Raw genomic sequence first — 14,174 nt, forward strand, 5'->3', positions numbered from 1 at the left:
GACTTAATTTACAGTGGGCTTTTTGAAACCTATATTGTATTTGCATTAAGGTTTATAGATTTCACATGTTATACTACATATGTACTTAGTTATAAATAGATGCAGATATAGACATCTCAACTATCTGTATTTATAGGAAGGTTTTTACTTCACTATTCATTTTGAAAATTTTCAGTAGTCTGCATTTCTAATTATGGGTGGCTTATTAGTGACCTGTTTGTAGAGTAGAAGACTAGTTGTATTCTCTGCTCCTGAGATGGCCTGGCCTTGCTTAAGTGTGTTGCTCAATTAATATTTGGTAAATGGGTAAATAACCAATACTTGTACAGTAAGCTGAGAATTGGCTGTTAGGAAGATGTGGGCTTTTTCAAAAAATCTTGATTCAAATCATTGTGGAAGTTTAAGGATACTGATTTGATAACTTGTTTTTGAATAGTAACTTTTTTAGGTATGTTAAGTATTTTTGATTGTGTCTGAAGGGAGTATGACGTTAACAAAATACTTTTAAAATGATTTTTATTTAGTGGCATTGTTAAATTTTACATTTCTGTGGGCATAATCTCAATATTCTTGGAAGAACTAATGTTAAATGTTAAACTAATGTTAAATTTAATTGATTAGGAGAATTTGATTATACCAGTTTTAATTTTCAGATACATCTTGAAAATGTAAATAAAATAAATTGAAGAAAATCATGCAAAAAGCTTATGTGATAAAATACACTTTTATAGAACATTCCCAGTGTAACAGTACATGATCACATGTATTTTGATGAGATTATCAGATTATTTCATCATTTGTTTATAGGCGTATTCTCCATTCTAAAGGGGAGCTAAGTGAAGATAGACATAAACAGTATGAGGAATTTGCTATGTCATATCAGAAGCTGCTGGCAAATTCTCAATCCTTAGCAGACCTCTTGGATGAAAATATGCCAGATCTTCCTCAAGACAAACCGACACCAGAAGGTAAGATAGCCCTAAAAACATTGATTTTTCAGTAAGCACTATCACTTATCTTTACTTTGTCAGATGTATATTATTGAGAATTTAAGTTTTAAACATGCCTTTAAAGTGTTTTAAATGAAAGGAGTATTAGGCATGGTCATTTACCTTTTCTTTTGTCAGATTTATATGATTGAAAATTAAGTTTTAAACATGCCTTTAAGGTGTTTTAAATGAAGAAGTAGTATTAAGACCTAACAAGAACTTTGAAAAGCTACTATTTGAAATACTCCTATGAATGGAAAAGGCTTTGCACTTAGAGGACAATAATTAACACATATGATCTTACGATGCATTCCTTCTGGTTCTTTCATATTAGATATCTTTGAATTATATCCAACAGGCCCCCCCCCCTTTTTAAGATTTTATTTATTAGAGCAAGCAGTATGGGTGGGGGGACAGGGAGGAACAGAGCTGGAGGGAGAAGGAGGAGGAAAGAATCTAAGAATCTCAAGCACCCTCTGTGCTGAGTATAGAGCTGGTCACTGGGCTAGATCCCACAACCCTGAGGTCATGACCTGAGCTGAAACCAAGAGTCCGATGGTCAACCAACTGTGCCACCCAGGTGCCCCTATGCTATTAATTTTATATAGAAATGTAATTTTTATCTCTGGAAGCTGGTTATATTTTCCATGGTCTCAGACATGCTTGGTCAGTCTCCTAGCTTGTTGAGTATATGAAATATAGTTAGAATATCTGTTTTCATATCCTTGTCTACTAATTTTATCATATATGTCATTTCTGCATTGGTTTTAATTGATTAAGTGATTGATCTCCTCTACAGCTCTTGTATTTTTTCTACTTTTTGCTTTTTCATCATGTTTAATTGGATAACTGCTGGATATTTTTGTATTCTTAGAAATATCATTGACCTTCATTCTGTGGCACAGTTAAGCTACTTGGAAACAATTTTATCCTTTTCAGGTTGGCTTTGTTAGGTGGGATCAGTGCAGCCTTTAGTCTGGGGCTAATTTTCCCTATTACAGAAGCAATATCCTTCTGTACTCTACCTGATTTCCCATGAATTGGAAGATTCATGAGTAGTTATTTTCCCAGTCTCAGCTGGGAAACCCTCACACATAACCCTCACACATAGGGGCTGATCAGCATTCTGCTGAATAGTCAGGGGGCACTGTCTGCCGATCTTTAAGGTCTGTCTCTGTGCTTTTTCCTCTCTGGTACTCTGTCCTGCAATATCTAGCCACCTAGGCTAGAGTCTTGCCACACTCTCAGCTTCTGTCATTCTCATCTCATGGAGACTGCTGGGGTCGGTTTCACTTCTGCCGTACTTGGCCATACTGGAAAATCTTATCAGGCAGTAAGCTAGAGCAGTTAATTATAGGGCTCAGGTTTTTTGTTTCTTCTCTGTAGGAATCACTTTCCTGTGCTAACTGATGTTGTGTTCAAAAACTTTGATATATTGTTTGCCTGGTTTTTTAGTTGTTTTAGGTCACTGGTACCTCATCTTGGCCTGAAGAGGCCTAAACTTTTAAGTGATCAGAATATTTGTTCCTGGGGTGCCTGAATGGCTAAGTCAGTTAAACATCTGCCTTGAGCTTAGGTCATGATCCCAGGGTCTTGGGATCGAGCCCTGCGTCAGGCTCCTGTTCAGCAGGGAGCATGCTTCTCCCTTTTCCTCTGCCTATTTGTGCTCTCTCTCTCTCTGTCAAATAGATAAATAAAATCTTTAAAAATAATAATATTTGTTCCTGCCCTGCTGAAATAAGATCATATTATATATGCTATTCTGCAACTACTTTTTTTTTTACATTTTATTATAATTTTTTATTTTTTAAGTTTTTATTTTAATTCCAGTCAGTTAACATACAGTGTAATATTAGTTTCAGGTGTACAGTATAGTGATTCAACACTTCCATAGAGTATATGTATTTTAAGTTTAAATATATAAAGTTAAATATTCTTCCAAAGAAATTTACATGCCACTAGCTATGTGAGAATGAGTGTTTCCTTACACTCTTACTGTATTGTAGTTCTTGATTTTTATCTTCTGAGTGAGGTTGAGCATCTTTTCTTTAAGTTTATTGGCTGTTTTGTTTCTCTGTGACATACTGGTTTGAATCCTTTACCCCTGCCTTTTCTTTTTAATCAAATATTTATCTATTTTTAATTGAATTATAAAAGCACTTTGCATGTTAAAGAAATTATTCTTCATCACATCATTGCAAGTATTTCCCGTAATTATCTACTGCTTTTTGACTTGGTACCATTTTTTTGCTTCTCAGAAGTTGATTTTTTCACAATTTATAATTACCGTGCAAATATATTTTTCATATATGTAAAATATTCATGCATATTATAGAGTAGAAAGTGAAAGTCTATCTTATGCTTTCCATTTTCCAAGCTATCCATGGTTAATAGTTTGATACGAGGGGCGCCTGGGTAGCGCAGTCGTTAGGCGGCTGCCTTTGGCTCAGGGTGTGATCCCGGCGTTCCGGGATCGAGTCCCACATCAGGCTCCTCTGCTGGGAGCCTGCTTCTTCCTCTCCCACTACGCTGCTGTGTTCCCTCTCTCACTGGCTGTCTCTCCGTCACATAAATAAATAAAATCTTTAAAAAAAAAAAAATAGTTTGATACGAATCTGTCCAAACTTTTTAGTACAAAATAGATATGTAAAATATATAATCAGATATTGATACATAGCTTTATTGTTAATTTATGTAGTATGTTATTTTGCATTAACTTTTCTCTTTCAATAACATATTTTTGAGGAAGTGCGGAGTTCAGATTGATATGCCTTATTATTTTAGTACCTGATTAATATTACAGAGTGTATAAATGCAGTTTGTCAGCCCTTATTGGTAGATATTTAGATTCTTTTCAGTTTTGCTCTGTAACAAACAGTGCTACAGTGACTATCCTTGTAAATCTTACTTCACATTTTCTTTTATTTCTTTGGTATAGATTCCTAGAAGGAATCTTGCAGTTTGATCAAAGATTATACTTATTTTAAATATTGATAGATACTGGGGTGCGTGGGTGGCTCAGATGGTTAAGTGCCTACATTCAGCTCAGGTCATGATTCCAGGGTCTGGGATCAAGCCCTGTGTCGTGCTGTCTGCTCATCGGGGAGCCTGCTTCTCCTTCTCCCTGTGCCTTTCACTCTCCCTGCTTGTGCTTGCTCTCTCGCTGTCTGTCAAATAAGTAAATAAAATGTTAAAAAAAATAAGATAAATATTGATGGATACTGACAGATGACATCTCCTTAATGCTGTATTAATTTATACTCTAGAGAAGGTATGAGAGTGCTTACTTCCCTATGGTCTTGTCAGCGTTTGCTGGTATCAGTCTTTTAAACATAATCTAATGTGTTGAAGTGATAAATGTTAACTTTATTTAACATTATCCTGATTAGTACTGAAGTTAAGGTTCTTTTCATATGGTCTTTAACTTACCTGTTCAGAGGCTTTATCCATTTTTCTGTTGGAGTTTTGGTCTTTGGTTGTATGGCTCTTTATATTGTGAATATTAATTCTTTGTATGAATATTGCCAGTATTGTCTTCTAGTTTGTCCTTTGCTTTTGTTTACATTTTTCATTAAACAAAAGTTATAAATTTATCAGTCTTTTCTCTTATATTATATGGGTTTAGTGTCCTGTGTTTAAATATATTTGCTGTGAGGCATATAAGGAGTGTGCTAGGGAGCCAGTGTTCTGTTATTTTTGCTTTTGGTCTTATTTTGCCTATGAAATGAATCATTTTCTTATGGTTATTTTTAATTTACGTGATCATTCTCCTACTTAAAATTCTAGTTAGGAGAGAAGCGCAGTGAGAATAGATAAATTCATGAGTGACCTAATGATCATGAAGTTGGATATTAATTTTGCTCTTCTGAGTTTAAGAATTTATAGTTGTATGTAAAAGGTAGACTGTGTGTGTATGTGCACACACATGTGCAAATATATACATGGTTTTTCTACCTTCTACTGAAATATCTTTATATTTCTTCATCTTTCCTTCTCTTCTTGCCAGTTATTTATCAGATGACCATTTATAGCAACCTGCCTTATACCATGGATTATACCAAAAGAAGGGATGCTTCTTAATTAAAAGTTTATGGTTTACTTCTGGGGTGCCTGACTGGCACAGTTGGCAGACCATGTGACTCTTTTTTTTTTTTTTGAGAGAGAGAGAGAGAGAGAGCGAATGGGCATGCAAGCACGAGTAGGGTGGGGAGGGGCAGAGGCAGAGGGAGAACCAGACTCCCTGCTAAGCAGGGAGCCCGACTCAGGCCTCCATCCCAGGACCCTTGGGATCATGACCTGAGCCGAAGGCAGATGTCTAACTGACTGAGCCACCCAGGCGCCCCAGAGAGCATGTGACTCTTGATCTCAGGGTTGTGAGTTTGAGCCCCACGTTGGGTGCAGAGATTGCTTAAAAAAAAAGATCTTAAATTTTTTTTTTGGTTTACTTGCGAAGATATTGTGATATACAGAGGGTTGGAAGTCATAAAAAAATGCTTTATGGGAGATGTGGATGTTTTAGGAATGGCCAGGCTTATATATTTCTTATTTTTAAGTTTCCTGAAAGTAGGCCTAATATATTAACTGGCTACTTAATCTCATATTAATTGCTTAAAACATTTAAGAGAAAAAAACATCTTTCTCATATGCTGTCCTCTAGTCTGTCCTGATTTGATGTTAAAGATGATTACATGGGGGCGCCCGGGTGGCTAGGTCGTTAAGCGTCTGCCTTTGGACCCCACATCGGGCTCTCTGCTCCTCTGGGAGCCTGCTTCTTTGTCTCCCACTCCCCCTGCTTGTGTTCCCTCTCTCGCTGGCTGTCTCTCTCTCTGATAAATAAATAAATAAAATCTTTAAAAAAAATGATTACATGAACAATCCAGAGTGTTTGTTGATTGAAGAAGCTTCTATTAATTGAAACACTCAAGGGTCATCAGTTGTAAAATTGAAAATATAAAATATTGTAATGTGGTTTTGCATATTACACCTGAAATGGTTTTAATTCCCTCTGGCTTATTTTATCGTAGAGCATGGGCCTGGAATTGATATCTTTACACCTGGTAAGCCTGGAGAATATGACTTGGAAGGTGGTATATGGGAAGATGAAGATGCTCGGAATTTTTATGAGAACCTCATTGATTTGAAAGCTTTTGTTCCAGCCATCTTGTTTAAAGATAACGAGAAAAGTTGTCAGAATAAAGAGTCTAACAAAGATGATTCCAAAGGTAAATTCTAGAAGATAAATTTTTACATTAAGTGCTATAAAAATTAGTTTCAAATAGTATTTGTAAAAGTATTTTTTTAGTTACTAGTTTTGCATTATGAACATTGAGTCATTAGATTAAATGAATGACAGAATAGTCTGGAATGGAGCATGAAAGGGTGATAAATGACATACTTTCAACAGTGTCAGAACATTTATGTTAATGTGAAATAATTTGAAAATGTTTGTTTATAACGTAATGAATTCATTTGAGATCTTGGTAAGATCTGAAATTCCCCCAGTTGGATTGTTAGGGAAAGTGTTAACAGTTCTGTAGTGCTCTTTACCTATGACTCTTTCTAGGTAGGCCAGATGCCCCTAGCTCTTTGTGAGGGAGAGTTGATTTAGAGAAATCATAAGCTTTGAGATCATTAACGTAGTGGGAGATCCTGAATGCCAGTCACACCATGTTCTCTAAAGGGAATTCTGCCAAACTGTAGAGATAAAGGGCAGATGGGAGGGAACGGTGGCAGGGAAAGCAGATATTTTTTTTTAAATGTACTTTTGTATTTTGATATATTTATTATGGAACTCCTTTAAAATACAGTAACTAGTAATTTTTATTTAATAATCACTTCATGCCAAACATCATTTTAGTACTTTATAAGTAAAAAATTGTTTAATTCTAATAATAATCCTGTGAGGCAGCTACTGTTATCGTCCCTGTTTTCAGATGAGGAAACTTGACAAAGGGGTTGAGTAACTATCGAGGCTTAAGTAACTTACACAGCTAGTAAGTGGTGGATCTGAAATTTTATCCTCGTTAATGAATAACTTGGGCTCTTAATTCCTGTGTTACACTGCTCTCTGAGTATGTTAAGATTAGTAATTTATGTATCTTACACTAAAACTAGAAAATAATATTATTTGCTTTTGATGTACAAGTATTATAACACATACTTCTAAAACATTCCATTATTCCTGTACCCATTAAGTTTACCTCCCTTCTCTCTAGCCCCTGGCAAATACCAATTTGCATTCTGTGTCTTTAGATTTATCTATTTCTAGTGTTTCATACAACTGGAATCACACAATCTATGATCTTTTGTGTCTGACTTCTTTAACTTAGCATCATGTTTTAGAGGTACACCACATTGTGCATTTGTCAGTACTCCCTTCCTTTTTATGGTTGAATTACATTTCATCTTGTGTATCACAGGTTGCTTTTCCATTTATCCATCAGTGGACTTTTGAGCTGTTACCACATTTTGGCTACTGTGAATACTGTGAATAGTGCTGCTATGAATATGTACTTACCCGAGTCCCTATTTTCGATTTGTTGAGTATACACCTAGGAATTGCAGGGTTATGTGGTACTTTTTTTTTAATTGAAGTATAGTTGACATATAATGTTATATTAGTTTCGGGTGTACAACATTGTGATTCTGTATGTTGTATAGTGCTCACCACTATACGTGTAGTTACCATCTGTTACCATACAAAGTTATTACAATACTGAATGGGAGAAGATACTTGCAAATGATATATCTGATAAGGGGTTAATATGCAAAATATATAAAAAACTCCAACTCAGTACCAAAAAACCCCAAATCATTTGATTAAAAAATGGGCAGAGGGTCTGAATATACATTTTTCTGAAGAAGACATACAGATGGCCAATAGACCATGAAAAGATGCTCAACACCACTACTTGTCACGGAAATGCAAATCAAACCACAGTGAGGCATCACCTCCCACCAGTCAGAATTGCTAGTATCAAAAAGACAAGAAATCACAGGTGTTGGTGGAGATGTGGAGAATCTTCATTATTGTTGGTGGGAATGCAAATTGGTACTACAAATAGGAAACAGTATGGAATTTCCTCAAAAAATTAAAAATAAAGGGGCACCTGGGTGGCTTAGTTGTTAAGTGTCTGCCTTCGGCTCAGGGCGTGATCCCAGAGTCCTGGGATCAAGCCCCACATCAGGCTCTTCTGCTGGGAGCCTGCTTCTTCCTCTCCCACTCCCCCTGCCTGTGTTCCCTCTCTCGCTGGCTATCTCTCTCTCTGTCAAGTAAATAAATAAATCTTAAAAAAAAATTAAAAATAGAAATACCATACAATCCACTAATTCCACTATTGGGTATTTACCCAAGGAAAACAAAAACAGTAATTTGAAAGGATATATATATGCACCCCTATGTTTATTGCAGCACTATTTACAGTAGCCAGAATGTGGAAGCAAAGTAAGTACCTGTTGATAGATCTGAATGGATAAAGAGGCTATGGCATATATATAAAATGAAATGTTACTTAGTCATAAGAAAGAATAAAGTCTTGGGCGCCTGTGGCTCAGTAGGTTGAGTGTCTGTCTTCTGCTCAGGTCATGATCTCAAGCCCCATGTCCAGCTCTCTGCGCAACAGGGAACCTGCTTCTCCCTTTACCCCTGCCTGTCCCGCCCCCCCGCCCCAGCTTGTGTTCTCTTGCTCACTCTTTCCCAAATAAATAAATAAAATCTTAAAAAAATAAAAATAAAATCTTGTTATTTGCAACAACTTGGATGTTGTTGGATGGACGTAGAGAATATTTTGCTAAGTAAAATAATTCTGACAAATACTGTATGATTTCACTTATATGTGGAATCTGAAAAACAAACAAATGAAAAGAAAAAGAGAAAACCAGAAACAGATTTATTACACTCAACAAACTGGCGGTTGCCAGAGGGAAGGGGTGCAAAGGGGTGGATGAAATAGGTGAAGGGGATTAAGAGGTACAGACTTCTGTGTTTAACTTTTAGAACTCCCAAACTGTGTTGTACAGTGTCTGAACCATTTTAACATTCATACCTGCCATGTACAAGGGTTCTGATTTCTTTACATCCTTACCAACACTTGTTATTATATGATTTTCTTTTTCCTATATATAGCTGTCCTAGTGGGTGTAAAGGTGGTATTGTGGTTTTGATTACATTTTCCTAATGACTAGCGAAGTTGCATATCTTTTCATGTGGTTGTTGGCCATTTGTATATTTTTGCCGGGGAAATGTCTTTTTAAGTCCTTTGTCTATTTTTTAATTAAGTTGTCTCTTTGTTGTAAGAATTTTTAAAATATTCTGGATATTAGACACTTACCAGATTTGCAAATATTTTTCCCATTCTAAAGGTTGTCTTTTTACTTTCTTGATAATGTCCTTTGACACACAAAAACTTTTTTTTTAATATTAGACTTCATTTTTTAGAGCTGTTTTAGGTTTACAGCAAAATTAGGCCGAAAGTACACAGTTCCCATATCCCCCATCCCTCCACACATGCACAGCATCCCTCACAGCATCCCAACCACGGTGGTACATGTGTTACAGTTAACATATGTAGTAACATACTATCACCCAAACACCAAAAGTTTTTACCTGAAAGTTTTTCTTAAAGGATCAGTTTTGTTCTCTTTTTTCATATATAACATATATATTAAATGGGGGATAGGGTGGTGCTGAATACTAACTGTAAGAATAATAAAACAGTTTCTTTTTATAACATTCTTCTTCAGAATTTAAGTTAAAATATACTGAATGTGAAATTTAGGATATTTTAAAAAATTCTTATTTTTATTTAAATTCAATTAACATATAACGTATTACTGATTTCAGAGGTAGAGGTCACTGATTCATCAGTCTTATATAATACCCAGTGCTCATTACATTATGTGCCCTCCTTAATGTCTATCACCCAGTTACCCCATCCCCCTGCCCCTCTCCCCTTCAGCAGCCCTCAGTTTGTTTCCTGTACTTAAGATTCTCTTATGGTTTGTCTCCCTCTCTGATTTCTTCTTGTTTTATTTTTTCCTCTCTTCCCCTATGATCATATCCTCTGTTTTGTTTCTTAAATTCTACATATCAGTGAGATCATATGATAATTGTCTTTCTTCGATTGACTTTTTGCTTAGCATAAGACCCTCTAGTTCCATCCATGTTGTTGCAAATGGCAATATTTCTTTCCTTTTTTTGATGGCTGAGTAGTATTAAAAAATTAGGCTGTTTTTGTGAAAATGGTAGTTGAGGTTATCCTTTGTTGAGAACACCTTACAAGTGACCCTTGTGGTACCATAAAAACATAAAAACTTCTTGGTTAGTCTCAAAGATGTTATTACCTTAAGGTATATTTTACTTTATATTTTATGGAGAGTAGCGTTGAAATATTTGAAATATCTCAAGAAGTATAAGGAAAATATATATAAAATGTTCATTTTAGATACCTACTACTCAGTTTTGTCAGTTAAAATTTTTCAGAAGGCATCTCCCCATATAAATACAATTGAAGCCCTGAGTGAGGAGTAGTTTCTAAAACATTAGTTACCTCAATATTTCTTTCTACCATCCTTTAGGTTTTTCATAGCATTATTCAAGTTTGACTTACTTGAAGGGTTCTAATGTGTGGGTTTTTTTTTTTTTGTTTGTTTTCTTTTTTGGTACTGGGTTTAGGGTCTCAACCTCTCTTGTGAGATAATGTACTGAGGGACATGGGCGAGACAAATATGAGCAAGTCTGTGGACTTAACAGTCACATTAGTGGGGAGCAGCCAGGGCCTCAAAAATTTGAATATAAAGGAGAGTAGGAATGGGGCCACAGGAAAAGTAGGAAAAGTACAAAGAACTGTGTCAGTTAAGACAGTGGGGCCAGGGGCACCTGGGTGGCTCAGTTAAGTGTCTTGACTCTTGATTTCAGGTCATGATCTCAGTGTTGTGAGATAGAGCCCTGCACATGGGGCTCCATTCTCAGTGGGGACTCAGCTTGGGATTCTCTCTGTTCCTCTCCCTTGCCCTGTACCCCAGCGTGCGCATGTCTGCGCATGCTTGCTCTCTTAAATCTTAAAAAAAAAAAAAAGACCGTGGGGGCACTAACCATGGTTGGAGATCAGATAAAAGTCTGCAGAAGGAATGGACCTTTGTGATAGACTTTTTGAAGCTTGACTTAGATTTTGACCAGAGATATTGGGGTGGACCTTCCAAGTAGAGAGAATGGCATGAAAAAAAGACATAGAAGCTGAAATGATGTAGTACATTTGGAGAGGAAGTAAGGATCAAATAATTCATTTTGCCTTTTTAGAAGATGTAATAAATTAGGAGGGTAGTGAGAAATTGGTTTGGACTATCTTGCTACAGACCGTGAATACCATTTATTTGAAGTTTAACATAGATGCATAGATGTGATGGATATGCAGCTTTTTGTTACTCGGTTTTGTTACTTTCTGTTAAAGGTTACTCTGTCGGTGGTATATAGGATAAATTAGAGTAGAAATACGGTGTGGACTGGCAGGTCTCTGTTTTAGTAATGTAAGAGATCATTCATAGGAACCAGTAACAAGAAAGAATAGAAGGGGGGATATGGTCTTACATACAGAAATATACCCAAGAATGAGTAGATCAAATTTGGTGATTGACTAAACAGTTGAACTTATTAAAAGAAAGAAAATGCCATTTTATTTGGTAGAGGTATTCTGTGGATAAAAGCTATAGGATAGTTTCTACTCCTAACTGGTTTGAACTCAAGGCGTCTTTCTTTGCCTTTCATTCTTACCAGCATGATAGAAAATTAATGTTCCCAAACTGCACCCCCCCTGAAATCACCTCAAATCACTAACTTAAATATTTCTGTGTCCTTAGAAGGACACCTTAACTTTCTCAGGTCCCCTCACTGCCGTGCTTCTGTTTCTTTTGAGACCTCTCCAGTCCCTTCTTTGGCTCCCTCAATTTTTTTTAATTTTTTCATTATTATTATTATTATTATTATTATTATTATTATTATTATTATTTTTGGCTTCCAGTAGTCTCCACCTGCTTTCACTTACCTTCTTTTCTAGATTGCATGCTGGTATATACATCTTTAATATTTCTCTTATACATTGGACTCCTTTTGTCTTTCACTCATACATGCCTGTCAGGTTCAGCCCTGGATGAACTCAGTCATCCACCATATTGGTTTCTGTATTCAAACTGTTGAGCTTTCCTAGAGATGATCAGTTAGATAGCTTGATAACTTGATAAATTCGTGGTCACCAGTCTCAACCAGGTTCTCAACACTGTATGGAAACTAGACAGCATCTCTGTCGTCAGCTCACTCTCCTATACTCCATAACACATTTTCATTCTTTCTCCAGTTTTCATTCTGCTTCCCTCCTTAGCAGAAGATGATGTGTGGTGTAGTACTTCATAGAGAAGATGGAAGCCATCAGATAGAACCCCCTCAACAGTGCGCCCCTTCTGATTTGTAAATCTACCTGTTTTAGGGCTTATAGAATGTTTCTTCCCTGGATGATAAGGTGAAATTTTACACCTTCTATATAAGGCCAGTCCATCTTCTTGCTCTGAATCTTGTTTCCCTCTTTCTCCTGAACCCTATTGCAATCCATTATCCCTTTTTGATCTCTTTGGTATCGAACTGTCTCTCTCTCCCTCTCTCTACTGGATCCTTAATCTCCGTATTCAAACATATTCTCATCTTTAAAAAACAAAACAGATCAAAACAAATTGTGCATACTCTGAAATCTCCTGAGCCTCTCATCCCTTGTCATCTACCGTCCTCTGTCTTTTTTATGCAGTCCTCTTGAAAGATGCAGATTGTTCACACTCCAATCTGGCTCCAGCCTCACCTCTACTCTGGAACTGTTTTTGCCAAAATTACCAGTCACCTTCACGTTGCTGTATCTCATGGGCAGTTTACAGTCTGTCTCATTTGATCTCTCAAACCATTCACCACAGTTTACTATTTCCTTTGTGAAGCATTTCCATTCCATGGCTTCTGTGGCACTAAACCTTCCTGTCTTCTCTACTTACCTTCTTCAGCTTCCACTTTCATTTGCCTTTTTAAATATCAATGTTTTTTTGGGGTCAGATAGAAGAGGAGGGAGCAGTCACTACAGTAATAAAGTCTAGTTAATTCAACCTTTTACATGTATCTCAGATTGGTTTTGCCCTTACTGCTAGTATTCTAATCCAAGGTACTATCGTGTCTTAATCTGGGCCACTGTGTGGTACTTCCTCCCTGGCTGCCCTGGATTTGCTCTTACTGCCTTCTGTACATCCTAAAAAATTAATTTTACTCTCCTATCTTTTAATGCCTTTGCATTTATTTGAAATATAATGTAAACTTGTTAACATTGTTTGTTGGACCCTGTATAGTTTGGTTTAGGTCTTCCTCTCCAATATCTGATACCACATTAACCTTATTTTTTTCTCCTTTTCAGCGTCTGCAACAGGCCAGTCCTCTTGCTTCATGACCTTCCCTCATTGTATTTTCTGCTTGGAAACCTCTCCTCACCATACCCCTCTGACTCTCTTATGTATATCAATTTAATTTCCTTGGATAGATTGTACATTTCTTGAGAGCAGGAGTCACATTTTAAGCTTTTTGTGAATGTTCAGCAGCTTAGCATAGTTTTGAATACACAGTAGCTGTTCAGTAAATGTTGGTTTTTTGATAGCCAGACTTCAGAGAATACTGGGGAGTGAGCGTATGCTCCATATGGGCAGGGGTTTTCATCTGGTACAAAGTTGTATCCTTGTTGTTTAGAACAGTAGTTAGCATGTATTAAGAGTTTAAGTGTCAGTTGAATGGAAAGATGAATGCATGAGAAAATGCAGTAGAGGCAGCAAAACCAATCCATATTAGTTAGAGCTTTGATTCTTCCAAATATGGGATGGCATCATGTATCAGTAAAATATTTCTGCTTTCAATGCAGAAATATTGAAATTAGAGACTGTAAGAAAAGTTGAGGCTGAGAAATATAATAATTTCAGTTGGCACCCTAAGTCTATAATTCTTTTAAGCATAAAGTTTTTAACTCAGGTTTTTTTTGTTTTTTTTGTTTTTTTTTTTTTAAGATTTTATTTATTTAACAGAGAGAAAGAGAGAGAGAGATTGAGAACAAGCAGAGGGAGCAGCAGGCAGAGGGAGAGGGAGAAGCAGGCTCCCCGCTGAGCAGGGAGCCTGATGTG

At 36.4% G+C, this 14,174-nt stretch overlaps 1 protein-coding gene across 1 annotated transcript in view; it reads left to right on the forward strand.

Annotated features, from left to right (window-relative positions):
* UPF2 (UPF2 regulator of nonsense mediated mRNA decay) overlaps positions 1-14,174 on the forward strand; it is a 105,570-nt gene that overhangs the window by 17,861 nt on the left and 73,535 nt on the right. Inside the window, exons 4-5 of the mRNA XM_045793925.2 lie at positions 808-968; positions 6,014-6,211. Coding sequence (XP_045649881.2) covers positions 808-968; positions 6,014-6,211 — 359 coding nt within the window. The remainder of the gene's footprint in view (positions 1-807; positions 969-6,013; positions 6,212-14,174) is intronic.

The sequence above is a fragment of the Ursus americanus genome, chromosome 31 (assembly GCF_024610735.1).
Source record: "Ursus americanus isolate L20-20 chromosome 31, mUrsAme1.1.p, whole genome shotgun sequence".
Lineage (NCBI taxonomy): Eukaryota > Metazoa > Chordata > Mammalia > Carnivora > Ursidae > Ursus > Ursus americanus.